General features: G+C 41.9%; 1 protein-coding gene across 21 annotated transcripts in view; it reads right to left on the bottom strand.

Annotated features, from left to right (window-relative positions):
- The window catches only part of PTPRD (protein tyrosine phosphatase receptor type D), a 2576377-nt gene that overhangs the window by 584362 nt on the left and 1971655 nt on the right, over positions 1 to 20360 (bottom strand). For all 21 annotated transcript variants that reach the window (XM_086961360.1, XM_086961371.1, XM_086961369.1 and 18 more), the window contains one exon: positions 4397 to 4564. In XM_086961360.1, the coding sequence (XP_086817486.1) occupies positions 4397 to 4481 (85 nt within the window). In that variant the 5' untranslated portion in view covers positions 4482 to 4564. The remainder of the gene's footprint in view (positions 1 to 4396; positions 4565 to 20360) is intronic.

Consider the following 20360-nt stretch of genomic DNA (forward strand, 5'->3'; position numbering starts at 1 on the left):
ATTCCGTTTTTCTCCTCGGGGTAACTTTCTGAAGTTGAAGCCTAAATATAAAAATCTTTATAGACTTGGGGCCATTAGAGTTTCCTTGGTTGCTGTGGTCAGAAAATCCAATATGTTAGATTCTCTTTAAGATCCAAACATGTTACTACTTTGTCTGCAATTGTTTTTCTTTCAGGGATGAGCCTGGCAGCATAAATTTAATGCATTGAGTTGATCTCAACATCATCAAGAATAAAATGATCAAACTTGCGACTACAAAAATCCACAGGTGCAAAAGACAATGCACATCGTAACAGAGTTAGCAATTGATTTGTAAAAGTAAGTTGCCAATAAAGAAACAAACTATGACGTTTTACTGATTCTCATGCCACAAATGCAGGCCCAGACACCTACTGGGCCAAATTACACAGAAGACAAGCAGTAAAATAAAATAAAAATATTCCCCTTACTGGAGGTCAATGCAAAACGTTTTTCATTCACAAAGTGGCCTAATTCATAATCAAAGATGGAAATATAAGGGCTTCATTTACAGTTTCTTGTGCGCCTTGTTTATGCTTGGGCACAAGATAAAGTAAGTTGTGTTAGTAAATGCTGCATCCTAATTCCCAGAATCAAGATCTGACGGAATTTGTCACCCTACAAAAGAATTTGAAGTAAACAGACTCTCGTAACTATATGGATATTGACATAACACTGCAAGTTATTTCATACCCTGATGATGCAAACAAATTCTATTTCTGTGAAAGACAGAAGTATGTGACTTTCTCGATTCGGAAAGGCAAAGCAGCAGTTCCTCATATACCAAAGGTATTTTACCACAGGAAAATACATTTTTGGCTGAAAAAAAATAATGGTGCATCCGCAAAATGTGAAAATGCTCCAAATTAAAAAATGAAGCATTTATAAAAACCTAAGTTTGTTGTAGAGTCGAGGATTTGACTGGGCGTTTTCTGATAAACCCTTACAACTCAGAAATCTAATCCACATGAAGAAGTAAACCTATGGGTAGATATGTCTTTTGCTCGTGGCTCTTAATAAATCATGATAGACCGAAAAAGGTAAGTCCATTAAATACGTTTTCTGTTTGTCAACCTGTCCCTTTACCTTGGTCAATAGTCAAATCCACCGGAGCTTTAGTCTGTGATAAAATCATTTTTCTTATGCCTCCCTAAAATTTATAGGTGAGTTATTCCGCTTTTTCTAACTCTGTAAACTCACTTAAAACTTCATTTTACTAGTGCAAATTTACAAGTATTTGCAATTTGGGAAATGATATGCATAATGTTAGCAAATCCACAAGATTCTGCCTCTGTTGGAGTTCTAGATCAATTTGCACATCCCCTCCCCATTCCACTCCTTCCCCACACTTTTGGACTTTTCATGGAAGTAAGTGGATCTTTGCAAGGAAGTCCTGATTCTGTGAAACTGTGACCTTACTTGTTCTGGACATGTGCACAGTTGCAAAATGGAGCTTTGCATCCATTTCTACTAAAACTGTGCAGTGACACTACCTTGGTAAGACTGAGTCAGTAAAATTATTTGTTGGTTTACTTGCAGAGTTTATGGGATGTGATGTTTGAGCTCTTACACTAACACATGAAGTCTTTGAGTTAAACACTGTTGTCAGGTGGTGCGTTGGACTGGTTGGCACCAGCAAGCAGATGCACAGTGATATTTTTATTTTATTTTGTATTTATAAAGTTTTTTACAGCACGGACTTGACCCTAGTAGGGTATCAGAGGAATTGGTTAGGCAAGAAGAAAAATTGAGAACCAAGCAACACAAATGCTGTCGCACAATTTCTTATTTTCCAGTTGCGTATTGTTAGGATGGAAAAGGTCCCGGCATGGTGACAAGGGTGCGCCAGCGATATCAGACCCCCAGCTGCATTGCTATGTGGGACCTTGGTACTGTTTGATTGGAAGGAGCACCCCAAGCTCTACCCTCATAGTGGTAGAAGCCTACAGCTCTTGCGAAGAGATAAGTAGCATGAGCATACCTGTTTTGGAAGAATCAGTACTGTGACAAGCCTTTTTCGCTGTGTCAGGAGAGTGGTGCCTACTGGCCAACTCATGTAAAGTTCTGCATCTGTGTACTTAGCTTACACTTAGCCTACAAGATGTCTTTATGTAGTGCCATGCTGCATGTGATGCTTATGTGTCCGTGCCGGAATATATGTGTGCTGGTAAGTTTGACCCCCATTAGGCTTAATAAATGCATAAAATGTTTGCGATTTGTAGCACTTGTTTGGATCTTCTTACCGAATGCATGTTATTAGCTTCAGTGGGATGTGAGCTTATGGTGTCACATACACACTGAGGCGTGAGTCTTTCCTGCCTACCTCTTTTTGCTTGACTTTTTCATACATTAGACACAATTAGATTAAGAAACGAAGTAAAGGAGCCAAAATAGGACAAACAACCAAATGTAATGAATTTCATGACTCTTCCTGATTCTAAAACTAACTATCCTCAGCCTTATAAAAAGTCATAAAACATAATTCATAGAGGTAGGAATTCTGCTTTTCTACAAGTTAATTTCCACTGTAACAATACATGTTACATTTAACGGAGAGTCACATAATTTTTTTCTATAACAATCCAACTTGAGGCTTATAAAAGTTAACCATGTGTTTTTACTACACTAAGGCCTAGATGTAGGTAATTTTATTTTACCACTTCTTAAATACCGAATGTTACCGATTCGGTATTTAAGTGGTAAAATAGAGGGGGGGGGAGGTGTAGGTATTACAGAATCGGTAAATACCGAATCATTAAGATTCGGTATTTACCGATTCTGTAAATACCGATTCGGTAATGCCCATTGATTCCTATGGGCATTGAAGCCCATAGGAATCAATGGGCATTACCGAATCGGTATTTACAGAATCGGTAAATACCGATTCCAGCAAGGGTGCAGGGGTGTCACTTTGACACCCTCTACCACCCCAAATAAAGGCATGTGTGCCATGTGGCACACAGACATGCCCTAAGGGCATGTCTGTCTGTCACATGCATAGGTTTGCATGCACACATATGCATGCACACCTGGATTCGGTATTTTACCACCCAATTGGATTGGGTGGTAAAATACCGAATCTGAAAGGCCTTTGGGACTCAGAAGAGTCCCACCTACATCTAGAAGTTACCGAATCGGTAAAAATACTGATTCGGTATTTTACTAATTCGGTAAATTTACCGATTCTGTAAAATTGTCCCCCTACATCCCAAAAACCCATTTACCGGTCGGTAATGACGGAAATTGGCCGTTACCGGCCGGTAAATGGCCACCTACATCTGGCCCTAAATTACCTCTATTACTCACTTAGCATCAACATTAATTTCACCCTGGGGAATGCCCGGTTTGCTCTGTAGTTCTATATCTTGTGATAATGCATTCATTCACCTTATCCACACTATGACATATTTTGCATGCATTAGTTGATTTGCCTTGAATGAAGAAACTCACGCTCAGTAAATAAAGTATATACACTAAAAATGCAACTGCATTGCTGCTATGTGTTTAATTTCTACTGGTTTGCTGTTTACACGCTCTGTTTTGCATACACTGTCTCTTGTTTATAGCAATATGCTCTTATAGCTATGTAAAACACCAAGGCACCCATGGACCCGGTATGAGTCCAATAAAACAGCAAATACGTTTAAGTTTGGATGGATTTCCTGCTGCAAGCTTCCTTCCTGACACGACTATCTTACAAAACCACCGCGCCAGCTGGGTGATGACGCACAACAAACCTAATGATTTGCTAATTACTAATTAAAAATATATATTATATTTCAATTAATTGCCAGGGTAATTGACCATCACTCTATTGCTTCGCATTGGAAGAGTCCATCCAGTTCTCGGCGCGGGGGAGCCCGGCCTGTGGAGAGGCCCTCGCACGCGCAGCCCTGCCACATAGCTGTCAGTTCTGCATGGTTTGCCTGAATGCGGCACTCCGCGACAGCTGTCGGAAATAATACATAAGAGCAGCTGCTGTGACAGCTACAAAGGGCCATGAATCTTAATTGGGCTCAACATGATACTGTTTATTCTGGTAAAGTTAAAAAAGAAAAATATTGAAGCTCCGAACGAGCTTTTAATGTCTCAAAATAGTGTTTGCCTTTTGGAGAAGTGCAAACTTGCCCTTTATTTTGACTACGCAATTTCACTAGTATTGTTTCCGGCGGCAGGAGGGCGCGCGAGCAACCGAGGAAGCGTAGTGGCAGTTAGAGGAATGGAAAGGAAAATCAGGTGACATCGTAGACGTGCCCCCTCTGGTCATGTCAGCAGCAGCCACGTTTCTCGAAATGGGGCATATTAAGAGGCACTTTGCGCCGCATCAATCACATGAGAAAAACAGCATAATAGAGTCCAAAGACATGGCAGGACTTACTCTCGGCATCGGCGTACAGCAGGCAGCACAGGAGAACCACCAAGGGCCTGGCTATGTGCATCATCCGACAGCTTGGCACCTGCATGCTTTGGCAGCCTCGGGCTCACGGGCTCAGAAGCCACAGCGAGTCTGTCCGGTCTGAAATGTCAGATGCAGTCCCTTCAAAGCCTGTCGAGAGAGAACAGAAAAAACATGACATGGTTATGCCTCCTCGTGGCTGTGCTGTGTGTAGAATCGAGGTAAATGGAAGCAGATAGCAGAGACAGAGCAAACGATAACACCCTTCAAACCACACACATCCTACATGGCGTAGCTTGCAACACTTGTAGGTAAGTGCTTCAGTGCTCCACATAAATACGGCAATACCATACAAAGGTGCAGATTTATGTCGAACTTGCGCCACGTTTAAGCCGCTGTTGCGTCACGCAACGGCGGCGTAAACGTGGCACATCCCTGCGACCCATTTACAACGTGACGCATCTAGGCAGATGCGTCACGTTGTATCTGGGCGTTCCGGTGCAGGGTGGGCATTCCGGGGCAGGTGCGCCTCGCAAAAGTGCCTGCGTGAAATCTACAAGATTTCACGCAGGCACTTTTAAGCCAATGCTGCGTCAAAACCCTGCGCCTGCTTGAAGCAGGCGTAAGGCTTGGCGCAGCATTGGACAGATAGGGCTCCCCAGAGCATTGCTGGAGCTGCGTCGCGCTTGCGACGCAACTCCAGCAATGCACCGCCTTTGCGGCACAGATGCGTCACGCATCTGTGCTGTTTTTGCCCCATGGTGCGCCGCATTGTAAATGCGGCGCACCATGGGTGGCGGAGCTGTGGCGCACAATAACTGGTGCATCCCTGGGGATGCGCCAGTTATTGTAAATCTGCCCCAAAGTGTTAGAAGGAACTACAATATGTCCTCAGCAATCAAAGTATCTCCACGTGCAGTCCCACTAAACTAAGGTAGATAAAAATGGACATTTTCCTACAGTAAATAAACTAGGCCCAGATTTTTCATAATATCGCGTTGCCCTTGCGTCACGCAGCGTGTGACAAGGGGAAGGCAAATCATAAGTCTGATTTACCAAGTCACGCGCGTTGCTTGGTAAATCTGAAGTAACAGAAGGAAGCGCAAGTCGCTGACTTGCGTTAGTCTGTGCTGGGAAGGCGTTACATGGGTGGAGAGTGGGTGATCCCATGCACCCACCCACTAAAGTATTTTGCCATATTCCCAGTTTTACAGAGACAGGTAAACCTGAGGATGCGTCAACATTCTACACTATCCCAATGGAGGCGCAACGAGGAGAAATATCTTTATTTCTCCTGTTTTTTTTTTCCTCTTTCTAAGTGTGCAAAACAGGCACCCTTGCAAAATGATTCAAGGATGCCTGTGTTGGCGCGAGGCTCCACTGAGGGTGCCAGGACAAGGAGAGAGCAGGAAGGTGCCATATCTTGATAGCAATGGCATAATCTTGCCCTATTCTTTTGACGCAGCTCAGAAAGTGGTCTTGCTGGGCTGCATCAAATGTTGATGTCTGTGCTCTGGTCTCTCTTGCATGCATAACACCATTTTAATAAAGCTAGCATTTTTCTAGCAAGAAAAAAAATCTTTACTACAACAACTACAACATCTAGCAAGGAGAAATAAAGGCAGCATGGTATTGTTTCTCTTCACGCCCCCACGCTGGACACAGGCACGTCCTACATATTGCTCCATGAACAGGATGGATCGCCACTGTCCAGCACATGTTTAATTGATGAAGTTTCAAGTTTATGGGTCGCCGGCTTCCATTATGCGCTTGCTTTCTCTCAGCAGTGCAAAGAGGCAGAGTGGTAAACACAGAATGATTGATCGACTGAACAAAACTGACACTCTACACATTTATAATTACAGCCAAGAGAGAGGTTAGAGCGAGGAGCTATCTTTAGAAAAAGAGCGCCATGTTATCTGGTGGAAAAGCCGACTCTCACCTGCGGCTTTGTCAACATTTACAGAATGCAGAAGCGGCTCTGAGGCCGTGAATACAAATTCTCACAACGGATGGAGCCCCTCGCCTTGCACACAAAGCAGGGGAAGGGATCTATTGTTGAGCACAGCTTCCAAAGAACACGGGCTTCTAAATCCGATTATCGACTGGCTGCTCTGGTGTAAGCGCTGAAAAATGAAGCTCCTTTACCAAAGCTGTTACATCACATTGAGAAAGTAGTTTCCCGTGCACCTCTGCGTCTTCCTGTAGGAAGCAGTGCTTGATGTCAGCCTGTGGGTGCAAGATCTTTGGGGACCAGAACTAATTTTTCGTCATCATACTTTGATCTAGAGCAAAAGAGACAAAAACGCAGAAGGGGAAAGAAGGAGGAAAAGAAGGAAGGAAGACAGTTACTTATAGGAAAGCAGGTACTGAAAAGAACCTGCAGGAGTGAGCTAAGGAGCCAGGGAGTGTCTGGTGGTGGAATAAAGAGGCATGAGGGGGAATCAAGACTACACCATCTTGGTAAATAGCAGCCCGACCTTCAGTAATGCCACCTGCAGGCCTCCAACTGCAGGCCTGTGAACAAAACATTGGGCTCCAGGACTTGTTCTTGCCCCGAGTGGAAGAGCTGGCACTAAAACTCAGCCTTCACTGGGTCGCCAAATATGCATAGGAGAAGGTGAAATGGTGGGTGATGGGCCATCTTCTCCCCCATCTTTCCTGGATTTATGTGGTCTAGAAGGCCCCAGAAAGGTAGGCAGAAAGCAGGAATGCTAGCACACCAAAACCCTTGCTCCAGCAAGCCACTGCAGACCTGCAGCAGACAACTGATTTCTCTCCATTCTCGGAGTCAGCCCTGACACAGACAGTCAGCATTGCATGTCTTACAGCAGCGGCCAGCACAGGTACACGTGGAGGGGCAGTGCAGGAGTGGGGCAGGGTGATGGGGGAAGCCGACAGGCGATGGAATAGGGATGATTAAATAAATAAATAATACATATTCTGTCGTCTGTCAGCTTCCCCCCTGCCGCACCCTGTCCCACCCACTGTGCTTACATGTACTTCCCTCTACTGCATCCTCCACCATTGCCTAGAAAGATGTGAAGCGACTGACAGAAACTGAAAATAGTAGAGAGAGATACTGGCAGGTGCAAAATGAGTAGCACAGGAAATGTTCCTCCCAGAAATCACTTTCGGACTGCTGTTCAAACCTTTCCACTCTTAAAACTGGATGGTGTCAATGCCCTGCTCCATGGCCTCACAGGCTCTGTACTGGCCATCCTTCAGAGCATCCTACACACTGCAGTTAGGCTCATCCAAGGCCTAAAAATATATAGTCCCATCACCCTCATAATAATGGAACTCCACTGGCTCCCCTGGCTGGCCTACCCATCTTTAACTCCATCGGTGCAGCGCATTTTCCCGCTGTGCGCTGAAGATTTGAAAATCCCGCGGTTCATGACGAGCTCAGCTCGTCATGAGCGTACGAGAGGTGTACTTCATGACGAGCTGATCTCGTCATCAGCGTCGAAGGGGTTAATACCAGGTACAGAGTTTTCAAAGCCAAGATAACCAGCAGCCTTGCATATATGCTGTCAAGTTCGCCATATCCAGTTTCTCTTGACACACCACAAGTCAGGATATCAGACTAAAGGCAAAAAAGTACCAAAAAGAAAAAAAAAGTAGGCCTTCTAAATCCATGCACACAGGATTTGGAGCAAAATCTATCCATCAGGACCACCTGAACCCGGGTCAATATTTGAAAAGAGCTAAAGACTGTATCTTTGCCTTTTACACTGTACAGTGCTTTACTAACTTTTGGCTGAAATCACACTACACAAATACCACATACATACAAAAGTACACTCCCCAAAGGAACTACAGAAGAGGACTGTATGCACTGAGAGTGTCAAATAGCCAACTCAGGCCAGGCAACTGCATACGAAAAGGTTATCATATTGACAGGAAGTGACTGCATAGATAAATTAATGCAGGGTACATGATTTACATTATACTCTGCGTGATCAGGGCAACAAAGTTGTGGTTCAGCCAGTCTGTGGCTTTGTCTACCTGCCGCCATCTTTCCCTAACATCACTCCTCAATTAAATGTGGTTTTGTTGCCTGTGTCGATTTACAACTTGGCCCTTATAGGGCAAGACAAGATTGCAGTGTTGCCTTCATTACTAGCACAAATTACTTGTATCCAGTGGCAATACAATGAAAATATCATACTTCGTATAATTCCATTAGAGAGCTTGGTTCAGGTTTGTGGTCAAAGCAATCAATTTAAAAACATATTTCAGTAACATATGAGCAAAATAAAAAACTACTGGAACAATGCCTTCTTAATTTTTTCTGCTATCAAAATGAAAAAAATAAACTGAAATTCCACGGGCAAGTCAAGAAAGCCGCATCTCTTACTACCCCTGGTGTCCTCACCCTACTCCCATCTTTGTGCCAGCTTTTCTGATGACAGCAAAGTCCATGAGACATCAGTCCTGTCTGAGCCAATTTGTGTCTGTGCAAATGTATTCGAGCCAACTGCTGCATTATGACTCCACTGAGGCTTTCAAAGTTGGAGATCCATGAAATGCACATGCACAGTGGGAAAAATGCTTGTCCTGTTTTCATTCCAGCTAGCCCCAAGTGTGACATGGTGGTGGTTACTGTTTTTTTTTTTAACACAAACCATCATTGACTTGTCAACTGCACAGCACTGGGAGAAATTTAGGCTGGCAAGTTGCAAACAATGTCAACATTGTGGTGTGACATACGTGAGTGAACAATCCACTGTACAATGTAATGGAAAATAAATATTCTACATGATTACTGAACCCAGGCCTCTGCCACCCACTACTGAACTGGGCATATGTGAAAAGAAAAAAATTCAATCTCTTCAACTAATGTATGCATTGTATGTATATGTTGATATTTAGCTAGCTGGCATTGTCCGTTATTCGAGGGGTTGGGAGATCGTATACCTCAAGTGAGGATTCTACACATACATTTTCCACACATTTTTAGGCACAGAGAGCTTAAGTGAGTTGCCCAGAATCACACAATGTTGAGTCTAGCACAGAGGCAGGGATTCAAAACTGTGTCCCCAGATTCTAAAGGCACGAGCTACAGACGCTAGCCTACATTTCATTCCTGCACTGCTTTCAGTCGTCCAGTTTAAGGATTCAGATTATCCCTTCATATTGGTCTAACTGTGTGTCACAACAGGTTGGTGCAAGGACTTTTTGTCACCATTGATAAGTGTCATGATTGTTTTAAATATGTTGTATGTTTTGTGTTATTGTATGTAAGCATAGATGCTACTTGGTATATGTTGTATGTCTTTTATATGATTTTATATATTTTTCACAGCCCTGATGAAGTTCAGCATGGTCTGAACGAACCGCGTTGGCTGAAATTCATGGCTGTTTTTATGGAAAAGAAATAAAGAATCTGGAAATAAAGGAGAAAATATTTACCTACAACAAAGACCTGTAGACTTTTCTTTGGGTGCAACTTCCAGTGATTTGCTCATAAATATTTCTGTATAACAGAAGTGTCAAGCAGTGGCTGGCATTTTGGTTGAAGTGCGCCACACTTTAAAATGGAAGGAAACTGTGGGGCGGGGAGGGCCCAGGGTTCCGCCGTTGCAAGTGCAGAGTATACAGCTATTGATAAGTGACCCTGTGCAACACCTCTCTTAATAATGGGGGCACACTGTCTGTGCATTGGCAATATTTTTTTAATCTTTTGTTATTTTTTTAACAGAGATACGCTAAGTGCCATAGGTATGCCCAGAAGCTGGACCCATCCTTGCTGTTCCATGAGTCAAGCTATAGCTCACTGATGAAGCCTGGCCTTGTAATGCCCTCTAATGCTTTTGATTTGATTTGAGAACTTGTATAGCGCACGAATGCCCAAGAGCGTCTAGGCGCTGGTTCTGTTCAGTGAGGACACGGCATGGCATCTCTGCTGGATTGTTCCTATTGGAGCAGGACCAAGGCTGATTTACCTCAGGTCATCCTCTACCTGCAGTAGGATAGTGAGCGAAAAACGATGAACTTAACTGCAACGCAGAGTAATTACCAATGGCTGCGGTCCCTGCAAGCATTTCGCCTATCACATCGTTTTACTCAGTGTGCTAGTAAGACAACACCCATGGATCGTGGCACCCCAGCCTACTCCAAGGACCACATGACATAGAATAGGCCTCGGTGTTGAGCCTCAGTGTGACATCATTCACAATATGCACTATTTATATTATTTCACACCACAGTCAATGGAGGTGTCTGTAGGTATACAAATGCTCACAAAAAAAGACAACACCTGCCTCAATTTTCAAAAGCGGACACTAATAGTGCCTAGAAAGAGTTCACACCATTTGACAGATTAGCATTCAAATTGCCATGGGACTAGTGCAGGACTGTTATTCTGTTTACACATTGCAACATGCACACAGAAGGAGTTTAAGGTTGCTGTGATAGAAATATTCTTGTGGAGGTTCTCACCTGTAGAAGTAAATGTTTACTTTACTTTTCCCTGGGTCAGATAAACGGAAAAGCACCCCAGGGAATCCGGAGACCAGTAAGGGAAAATAAAACAACAAACTTAATTTAATTGAAAAGAGGGGAAAGTGAAAATAGAAGTCCATGGGCAATAATAAGTCACGCTGCAATAATAAAGCCATCCAGCCAACCTTGGGGTAAAGATTCAGACAAGTTGCTTTATATGAAATTCTCTTTTTCCCACTCACTTCGGGGTGCTGCCAATGCCTCTTACAATCGACAAAATAATACAATGTCAGCAACACCCTAGCATGGTGCATGTTTTTGGAACAACGAACAGCAAAAGTCTATTATACCAGCTGAGGACAGAGATGGGCAAGATGCGAAAACCATATTGATTTACATGAGGCCAGAATGATAGATAGTTCTGTGGGTTTATGCTTCTGCTGCAGAAATATATGTACAGCCTACAGGTTGGCAGGTTTACTTCCTGGCACCGCTGACTCATCATTAAATCTTTGAGGTGGACAAAATAGGTGACATCTGTAAAAACATGACTTATTTTCCAAGGTACAAGCTCATGAGGCTGTACAAGTAAATGACACATAAATACACATTTCTCGTATTAAAATAGCGACCAATAACAGCTGGAGTAGAATAAAATATACATATCAGGACAGAGACGAATCATTGCTACAATGTTGTGTTTTTTCAAGCTTCACCGTGAAGTTCATAAGCCATGACACGATACTAGATCACCCAGGAGTGCCTTAAATGTCTCTTAATTTCAGCGAGTGTCATAAAATAAATCAGCATAATAACATAAAAGAATACAGTGTATTACTGGCAACTAAAAAATAGCTCACTCTCCCACCTGCATCTACATATCTTTTCATTTGTGAGCAATGGGGAAGGAAGAACACAGACAAAATCCGACTTCCTACCAGCATATTGCTGAATAATGAATAAACCCATTTTTGTCTCCTGCTAGTGACAACATGACCTCCAGCAGAGGGGTAACAGCCAACAGACATGTGCCCCAGCAAGGGGGCGCATTTGATTTTACCCCACACAGCAATTTGAACTTCTTAAATAGACAGCGAACATTCCACCTCGTGAGATCTCCGATGGGAAAATTCCTCACCAGAGATGCATCCATTAGAAAGAGCAGCCGCCTGCGGCCATGTGAATTCTCCGACGGGATAACTCCTGCCAGCGTTATTAATGCTATGAAGCAGCCTGCCTTTGCCTCGGCGACTCCCCTTGGCTCAAAAAGCTGTGAATGGAGGGTTCCTTGAGCAACGCCACATTTTAAAGAATTTCCCCGGAAACTGGAAGCCCTTGCTTTAATTGCGAAATACTTACGTCTCCGGATAAGATGAAATAAACTGAGTGCTCAGCAAGAAAGGATTTGTGTAGAAAAATGCAAGGTATGCTTCTGTGCGAAAACGTTAGGTGACATACCTTGTAAAATGCTAATTGCACTACTTGTATATTTTGCGTAATTACGGGTAATATTGGTGAAATTTTACAATGAAAACATATTTTGCATGCCCCTGGCTTCAAGCCATTTTTAATGATAGGACAACATCACTTTTTGTTGGTATTTTTTATGGATTGCTGTAGTTTTCGTAAACTGTGAGAATGCTGGTAATTCTGCTACGAAATAAAAAAATATATGCAGGGCCAGACTGGCCATTGTTGTGTCGTGGGCCCTAGGCCCCACATGCTGGTAATGACTGCGACACGGACACCAGATAGATAGTGGGTTAGTGAGCCTAGAGCACGTGCGCTCGGCTCCTTTTATTAACTGTGTCACGTGATGCCGTGACATCAGTGGTGGGTGGGTGTTAAGTGTAGGCATACATTGTTAACCCTTAACTGTGTCAGCTAGGACACAACAGCCATATCGGGCACCGGGCATTTCCCCGATGAGCTGTCAGGGTGGGGCCGGTTTTGGGCCCTGGGGGCCATTTTTGTTACTCGGGGCCAGTTTTGCAGCATAGCTGCAATATCGGCCCCCTGTAACAAAGAAACAGCAGAGGTGAGACATGGGTGGTGGTTTCAAATAGCACTCCCCCCCCCCTGTGGCGGGCGGGCGATCTGTTTGCCAGGGCCGGTTGTTTCCTAGTCTAGCTGTAATTGTAGGTTAGGAAGCAGGTACATGAGACAAAAGACTTGATTTAGAGTTCAGCGGACAGGTTACTCCGTCACAAACGTGACGGATGTCCTGGCCGCCGTTTCACAATGCATTATTTCCAATGGCGCTTGCAATAGGCGAACAGGATATCCGTCACCTGTCCGCTGAACTCTAAATGAGGCCCGGAGTATTGATTTGCCTGTGTTGGGCGATATTGGGAGGACAGTTACTAACACTATTTCCTTGTTGCTATCAAGAGTTACAGATGTTAATTGTTCTTCAGTACATGTTGTGCCATTGCCTTCAAATAAGGCCAGTACTGTCCAGCACAATCTGGCATTGGTCACAGCCTGCATAAATGTAGCAAGAGGAAAGAATAAAGAACACATGCTGTGTCCTGCTCCATTTTTAACGGTGAAGAGGAGACTATAGACCTGATTCACAAAGATAAACAGCAGTGATCAGAAGATAGAACAGAACATGAGTCTATGTGGTTGGTACTTTTGAAGAAAACATAACTAAATATTTTCTTTCTTAAGACCAGGTGTGTTTTTCATGACCTAATTTTTAATTGTGGATACACCCAAAATATGAGAGGTATTTAATTTGGCAGAGGATATACATATAGACATTTTCCCATTGCCAGGTAAAACTGTGAAGAATATGGATCTGATTAAATTGATACAATGTAGGCTGGAACTTGGGATTCATATGGTTTCTGTGAATCTCCTATGAAAGACACTGGCACAAGTGTTACCATACTTTCGTCGGTTATGCTATAATTTAGGATACAGGATATATCCAGTGCCTGGCAGAAAACAAGTGTGACGACAAGCATAAATCAAGGAATAGGAGTTGGTTTGTAGGCCTTGATTTATTTCTATTTACAATCTTGCTCATTTTTGCTCAAGGATTTGAAGAACAAATTATGTCAGAGTGACTATAGGAAGAAGATCTGAGTAAGTGACAATGGCTATTCTTAAGTGTTACTTGGAAATGTTCTGTCCACCCGTTATGCTTTTAGATTCATAGAATTTATTTTGTGAGGAAGCACAAGATTCCACATGGGGACAGAAAGAAAATTGCTTTTTTTTATGACTGAACAATAGAAAGGATCCAATATAAACAGAATCTGTGTTTTGTCTTAAGTGCATGTAGAATGGTTTTTATGCTGCATGGGAGCCACAGCTAGAGGAACAAAATTGTCAATTATTGAATCAGTTTTATTCATTTTTTCCTCAGGACATGGGTGTGTGGTAACTCAGAATCATACAGTAGGCGAAATTCCAGGGGTCAAGAGAGTACCCAAATGCGATTATCTTTGTAAGCAGTGGCAGTGAGCCATAGGTTGCTGCTAAAAATAAAGCCTTTGTTTATGGGAGTGGTTTGATGGCATAAAAGATAACCAATAACATTTTGGCTGCTTACATAGTTCTTTCTTATTGCAGGTCATTCTCCAAAATACCACTGCAATAATAAAAGACATTTATGACTAGGGGACAAAGGAAAAATGTGGGCCATATTTATGTTCGGGCCACATCACTTTTGCACCAAGCAACGAGGCGCATGTGTGACACAACCCTAAAATTAAATTTATGAAGCCAAGAAAGGCCACCTTGCAACGCTTGATAACTCCAGAGTAGCGAAATGCAGCACAATTAACTCTGTTGCATCACTCTGGCTCAAGGAGGCATTTCATGGGTTGTGCGTGGGTGTTCCCATGCACAACCCATGGATTTTGATACATTCCCAGATTTAACATTACTGGTAGACATGGGAATGAGCCAAAATGCTACACCTTCCAAGGGAAGGCGTAATGAAGAGTAATATCTTCATTTTCCTTTGTTTCCTCTTTCTATGTCTGCTGCATTCTGCAGCAGACATAGAAAGAAGACAATGCCTTAGGTGATTGATTTGTGCCGGATGATGCCCCTTCCTGCACAAAACCAATTCTGCTAACAATGCATAGTGTTAGGCAGCACATTGTGCACCCACTCTGGGAAGAGGAAGGAATGCGCCATATTTTGTTAAACATTAATTCCCTTTCCCTGTCATGCAGTGCAGTAAAGCGCTGTCACTTCTACATCAATATGGCCCTTAGTGTATTTCTAAAATATTATATGCATTGGAATTCATTAGTTATCTTTTTTTTCAAAATACTTTCTACCAACTCCAACTTTGCCTTTTGATGTTGAAATAATCACATCATGGAACAGCCAATATTGTCATCATCAGACAACTCCCCCCGTCTGCCCCATGCACAGCACATTTTTTTGTAATCCCACTTCCCCGTCCAATATCACTGAGTACTTGCTCGGCGACTGTTCTTTTTCGTATAAGCACCTTGGATGTTGAACCACCAGGACCAGTGTTTGCATGAAAATGAGACAAGGCCGTTGAGAAACCAACTAAATACATGCCAGTTCCTATATCACTGAAGTAGTTTACATTTTTTAGTTAAATTTACCAAAGGACAATGTACAAATGTGTCTTAACATTAATGAAGGAAATGCATGTCAATATTAAGGTTCTTGCACTGCCAGGCCTCAATATTTTCTGTTAGTCTTTCATTTTCCTTTAATAAAAAGAAATGCCTTTTTGTACATGCCGATTTAGCTTTATAATTGAACCATAAGACCTGCCATATTTGTGAAACTTGCTGTGTGCTGCAAAATGTATTTGTTTCCTTCCTCACACTGTATTACATCATTGTATTTTAGATAGTTACCTCTGCCACATGCTTATAATGAACAAGTATAATGCTATAGATCGAGTCTCATGATCTAACTAGGACGTGGTAGATATTACATTTTCATTTTATAGAGCAGCCGATTGTTACACAATGGGACACTGAACAGCTAACAGAGTAGGCTTGAAAAAGGTTCTCATGAGAATCTTCCTAAATGTATCTTTTTGTAATAGGCTGGAGCAATGTTCAAATAACATAATGTAAACATTGACATTTACTGTGGAAATCGAGAGAGATGACAATGGACCATCTGAAGATCCTTTTTTATTGGTCGGAGATGATTCAACATTCAGAGTTTGCAACATGTTTTGCACTTTTCCAGTGGCAGCCGGCACAGGTAAGAGTGGTAGGGTGGGGCAGGGGTGGGGAGGATGGGGGGTGTGTCGACAGACGACGGGATAGGTAAAATGAATTTAAAAAAATCAATGTAAAACACTTACCGTGCTCTCGCCGCATTGAGTCTGCGATGCAACAAGCACAAGCTACGTGGTTGTATTTATCTAATTTTGCCTATCCCATCGTCTGTTGACTTCCCAACTCACCCTGCCTACCCCCACAGCTCTTACCTGTGCTGACAGCCACTGTGCTTTTCTATATAGTATGTGTTCTAGTTAGTAGGAATGTATTCAATGCACATCTTTCCATTGCCATACCATCTAGCACTGGTTTGTGCTATCTTGCCCGAAATTAAATGAGCTACTGCTAACATTGATAGTTCTGTTATTCTGATGCCTTTTTTGAGACTTTCTCCATGCGGATCGCAGCTACGGATGTGATTATTTCCTTAGACCTGTGTTAACAGTTCCTATTGCAGCTGGTAGGGAACTCAGCTGAGTGTCCAGACTACTCTTTATGGGGAGTTCGACCTCTTATAGCTATTATTGTGATGCTCCACATTTTCTCTTTCTCTTTTCCAAAGGAACTCTTTATGGGGTTTGGCTACGATAGGTTAGGTCCTTTAGATTAAGCGAGGGATTAATTCCTTTATGAAAAATATTGTTATTTTGTATGGAAAATTGAGGCCAAATTTTTCTTGGTATTTCTGTAAACAGATTTATTTGGCTAACAGAAAAAAATTATTACAATAAAACTTTTAAAGGTTCACCAATCCTCTCATCATTACCTAAACATTAAATTCTTTAAATTGATGAATTATTAAGAATTGTATTTGGGTTATTTTCCATTCTAACATGGTGGCAAAGATTCATCGACCTGAAGAAGAAATTGTCGTGGAAATCGGAGATTCTCTGAGTAAATTTCAAAGTGGAGCTGTTTGTAACATTTTTATGAGATGATTTCCACACATACACCACTAACTTGTAATGACAGAACAATTGAAAAAACTCCTAAATAAATAAGTAAGGCATACTTTACTACTTACAGATCCAAATACATTTGTTCTGACACTAGCGTCAAGAGGCTGCCTTGCATCAGACTGTGAGGTGAACATGCAGGCCAAACTACTTTCAATAGTCCTCACAGTGCAGGGGCCATTAAAGTCATCATTATAGTGTAGCATTGCTTAATATAGATATTATATCCGAGGCACAGGCACGTTAAAGCATGGCTGCCCCGAAGAACGAATTGATGCGATGAATACACAGGACAGTAATCCAGCTGCAGCTTGTTGAGCCTGACTGCACATTATTACAACATAGCTCATGGCAAAACTTTCACATCAGAAGATGAGATGGGGAAGCACTTTTTTTAAAGCATTAGGCAATATAAAAATGATCTCATAGCACAAATATATCTTTGAGCACTACCCTTTCTGATACAAATGCATGCTTTAGTGGTACTAAAAAAAAATCTAGAGTTCATACTTTGTAAATGTACATTGGTACCACTGTTAAAGTCCCAGAACAAGCTCAAGTTGTACTGCACTAAAGAATTAAATAAAATAGATAATGTGGATGATGAAAAGAAGCTGTACTGTTGGCAGTTATCCGATTGTGTGCGCGTCCGAAATAAAACTACCTTGTTTTCTCCAGGACACAATATTTTTTATTGCTTTTATTGCGTTTTTTTATTGCCTTTTTGGCAAGGGCACAAATGAGAGACTGGCGTTATTACAAGAATATCAAACAATTTACATCCAGGGAGTCACCTCCGGGGTGGACTGTGGCAACAATTACTCATGCGCCAGTGCACTGCACTGCAAATGGCACCTCGTGAATAGCTCTCTCTTGCAATCTAATAAAATGCTTGCTGGAACTGGGAGAGTGAAAACTGCCCCCAGGCAAGCAGGGCCAGATGTCAACTCGCAGAAAGGATGTTAGGCAGAGAAATCAGCGCATCTTTTGAAGTAGCACCATACACACACTCACAACCGCACACACACGCACGGCAATACGTACACATGAATGCGCATGTGCACACATAGGTAAAAAAGCACTAATGTGTATGAGGTGTCAGTTGGAAACCATAACTAAGGCAAAAAAAACATTCATGTCTGCCATTTAAACAGAAGTCATCACAGGAAGAGCACAGCCACAGAAGTGGTCATTGTATATTTTGATAAAATCTTATAAAGTAAGAGACCCCTGAATATCTGGAAATGTAAACAACATGATGTTTTTTATTCTTGCTTTATTACTTACATATTTCTCATTTTGCTCTTGGTTTTGCAGTTTTAGTATTTTCTTTTGCATTTCAATTTGTTAAATTTTTTGTTCGGATTTAGGTACAATTCTTTGACCTTCTTAAAGAAATAATGTCGGATTTATTAAGGATTGTACTAACTTAAGTTTAATAGACAATAACGCATCCTTCGTTACAGAATCAGGGGTGAAGGACCTCGTATACGTAGCTTTAGGGCTTAACTAAATAAAGGCAATGAAACAAAGGGTGGGAACGTGAAGGGGGAATTGTGGGTGCTCCTGCAAAAGCAAATTTGTGGGTATCCTCAAACATTTTGCAGTTAGTTTCCTATCTGGAAATACAGTTAAGGGTATGGCCGTTAAAGCAAGAGACAGTATTTGGCCAAAGTTGAAAAAAGGAGAAAAGAGCCCATATTTAATACTGGTGTAAGGAAAGTGGCTGTTTAAAATGTGTTATAAAATGACCTACATGCAGTAGCTTTTTTCCAAATCATGAACTTGGACAGATTTTTAAATGAGAAATATTTATGCATACATGTACTGCCACATTTACTGGGAAATGTTCATAGGTGTAGATCTAATTGGGTATTCCATGTGTGCTTTGTGAATCTTCTTCACACCTAAGATTCAATATAGGGAAGTAAATTCTGGACGCTTTCACTAAGGTCGTTCTGAACTGTGTCTAGCAATTGACCCTACTATGGTGGTCAGACACTGGCCCCAATTCAGAATCAATTGCGAATCAATGTAATGTGGAATTTCCATCATAAACCATCAACCACTTTTGATGGTCATTTAGAAGATCATCTCAAAAGCATTGCTTAGTGTATATGCCAACATCATGTCCCTATTGTGACGTACATGATAGCAACATGATATTCACACCCTTAGTTCTATGTAGCATGATAACTGAAACACACTGTGACTAAGAACTTAGGATCCAGAGATCTGGAAACTTGGAAATCTTGCAGCTTAGACAGAAAGGGAAGTGGGACCACCCAAGGCAGTCAACTATGCTCCCTGACTCCTTGTTTAAGAAGATTGGATGAGATGTTGCCTGGGAAGATTTAACGCCTCTTTGACCCTACCCACTGTCTTTTAAATAGAGTTTGTTTATGTTTTCAGGGAATAAGAGACTCAGGATTGAATAGAATCAAACCTCTTTACCTCTCCAACTTCTCTACTGCGAGCTCTTGGCTCTCCTCCATTCACTGTTCAAATGATGTGTCTTCTGCAGAACTGACAACCTGCTTTCATAGTGGAGAATGAAAGATAGGGCAAGGAGGACATAGTCAATGCCAGCCTGAGAGGCAACAGGTATGCTCCATCTGGCATGCAGATCAAGGAAGAGGGTCTGGACATGGTGAATACTCTCCCTGGAAGCCAAGGTAGTGATGTGGCCAAAGTTAGGACGCCATTCCCAGTGTTCTACAACTGACGCATCATCACCTGAAGGTAAAGAGCAAGGAGGCCACTGATGCCATTCTTTGCTTTTCTCCTGAGTAAGTAAATTTGGAGCCAAATCCAACATGGTATGATTTCTACAACAAGGCAACCTGAACCCGAGGCCACAAATAACTCTATTTCCTAATCAGCCTCAGCGCCGTAAAAAATACCTAGAACCATTGTATATAAATTAAATGTAATTGGAATTATGTGATAATACAAGAATATACAATGGGGCAAGGTTGCCTATATAATTATATTTGACGAAGTAAGTTATGAGGCACATTGTAAGGCAATAATATCTAGTGGTTGTCACTTCAAAACATACATAAGTATTGTTCAAAATCGATTGCTAGGAATGGGATTGTACTGAAGTTTCCTAATGAAAAAGCTATTTAAATTCCACAAATGCAATTCTGCATGCTGTCCAAGAAAAATTTAATGTTATTCCTGGCATCGGCCCGCTAAATAAAATGTTATTCTTATCATCATCTCTGAAACACAAAACAAGTTGCAGTGTGATGTACACATATATCTATTTATACATGTTTTATCATAATTGCTTCT

Source organism: Lissotriton vulgaris, chromosome 3_1 (assembly GCF_964263255.1).
Source record: "Lissotriton vulgaris chromosome 3_1, aLisVul1.2, whole genome shotgun sequence".
NCBI classification, from domain to species: Eukaryota; Metazoa; Chordata; class Amphibia; order Caudata; family Salamandridae; genus Lissotriton; species Lissotriton vulgaris.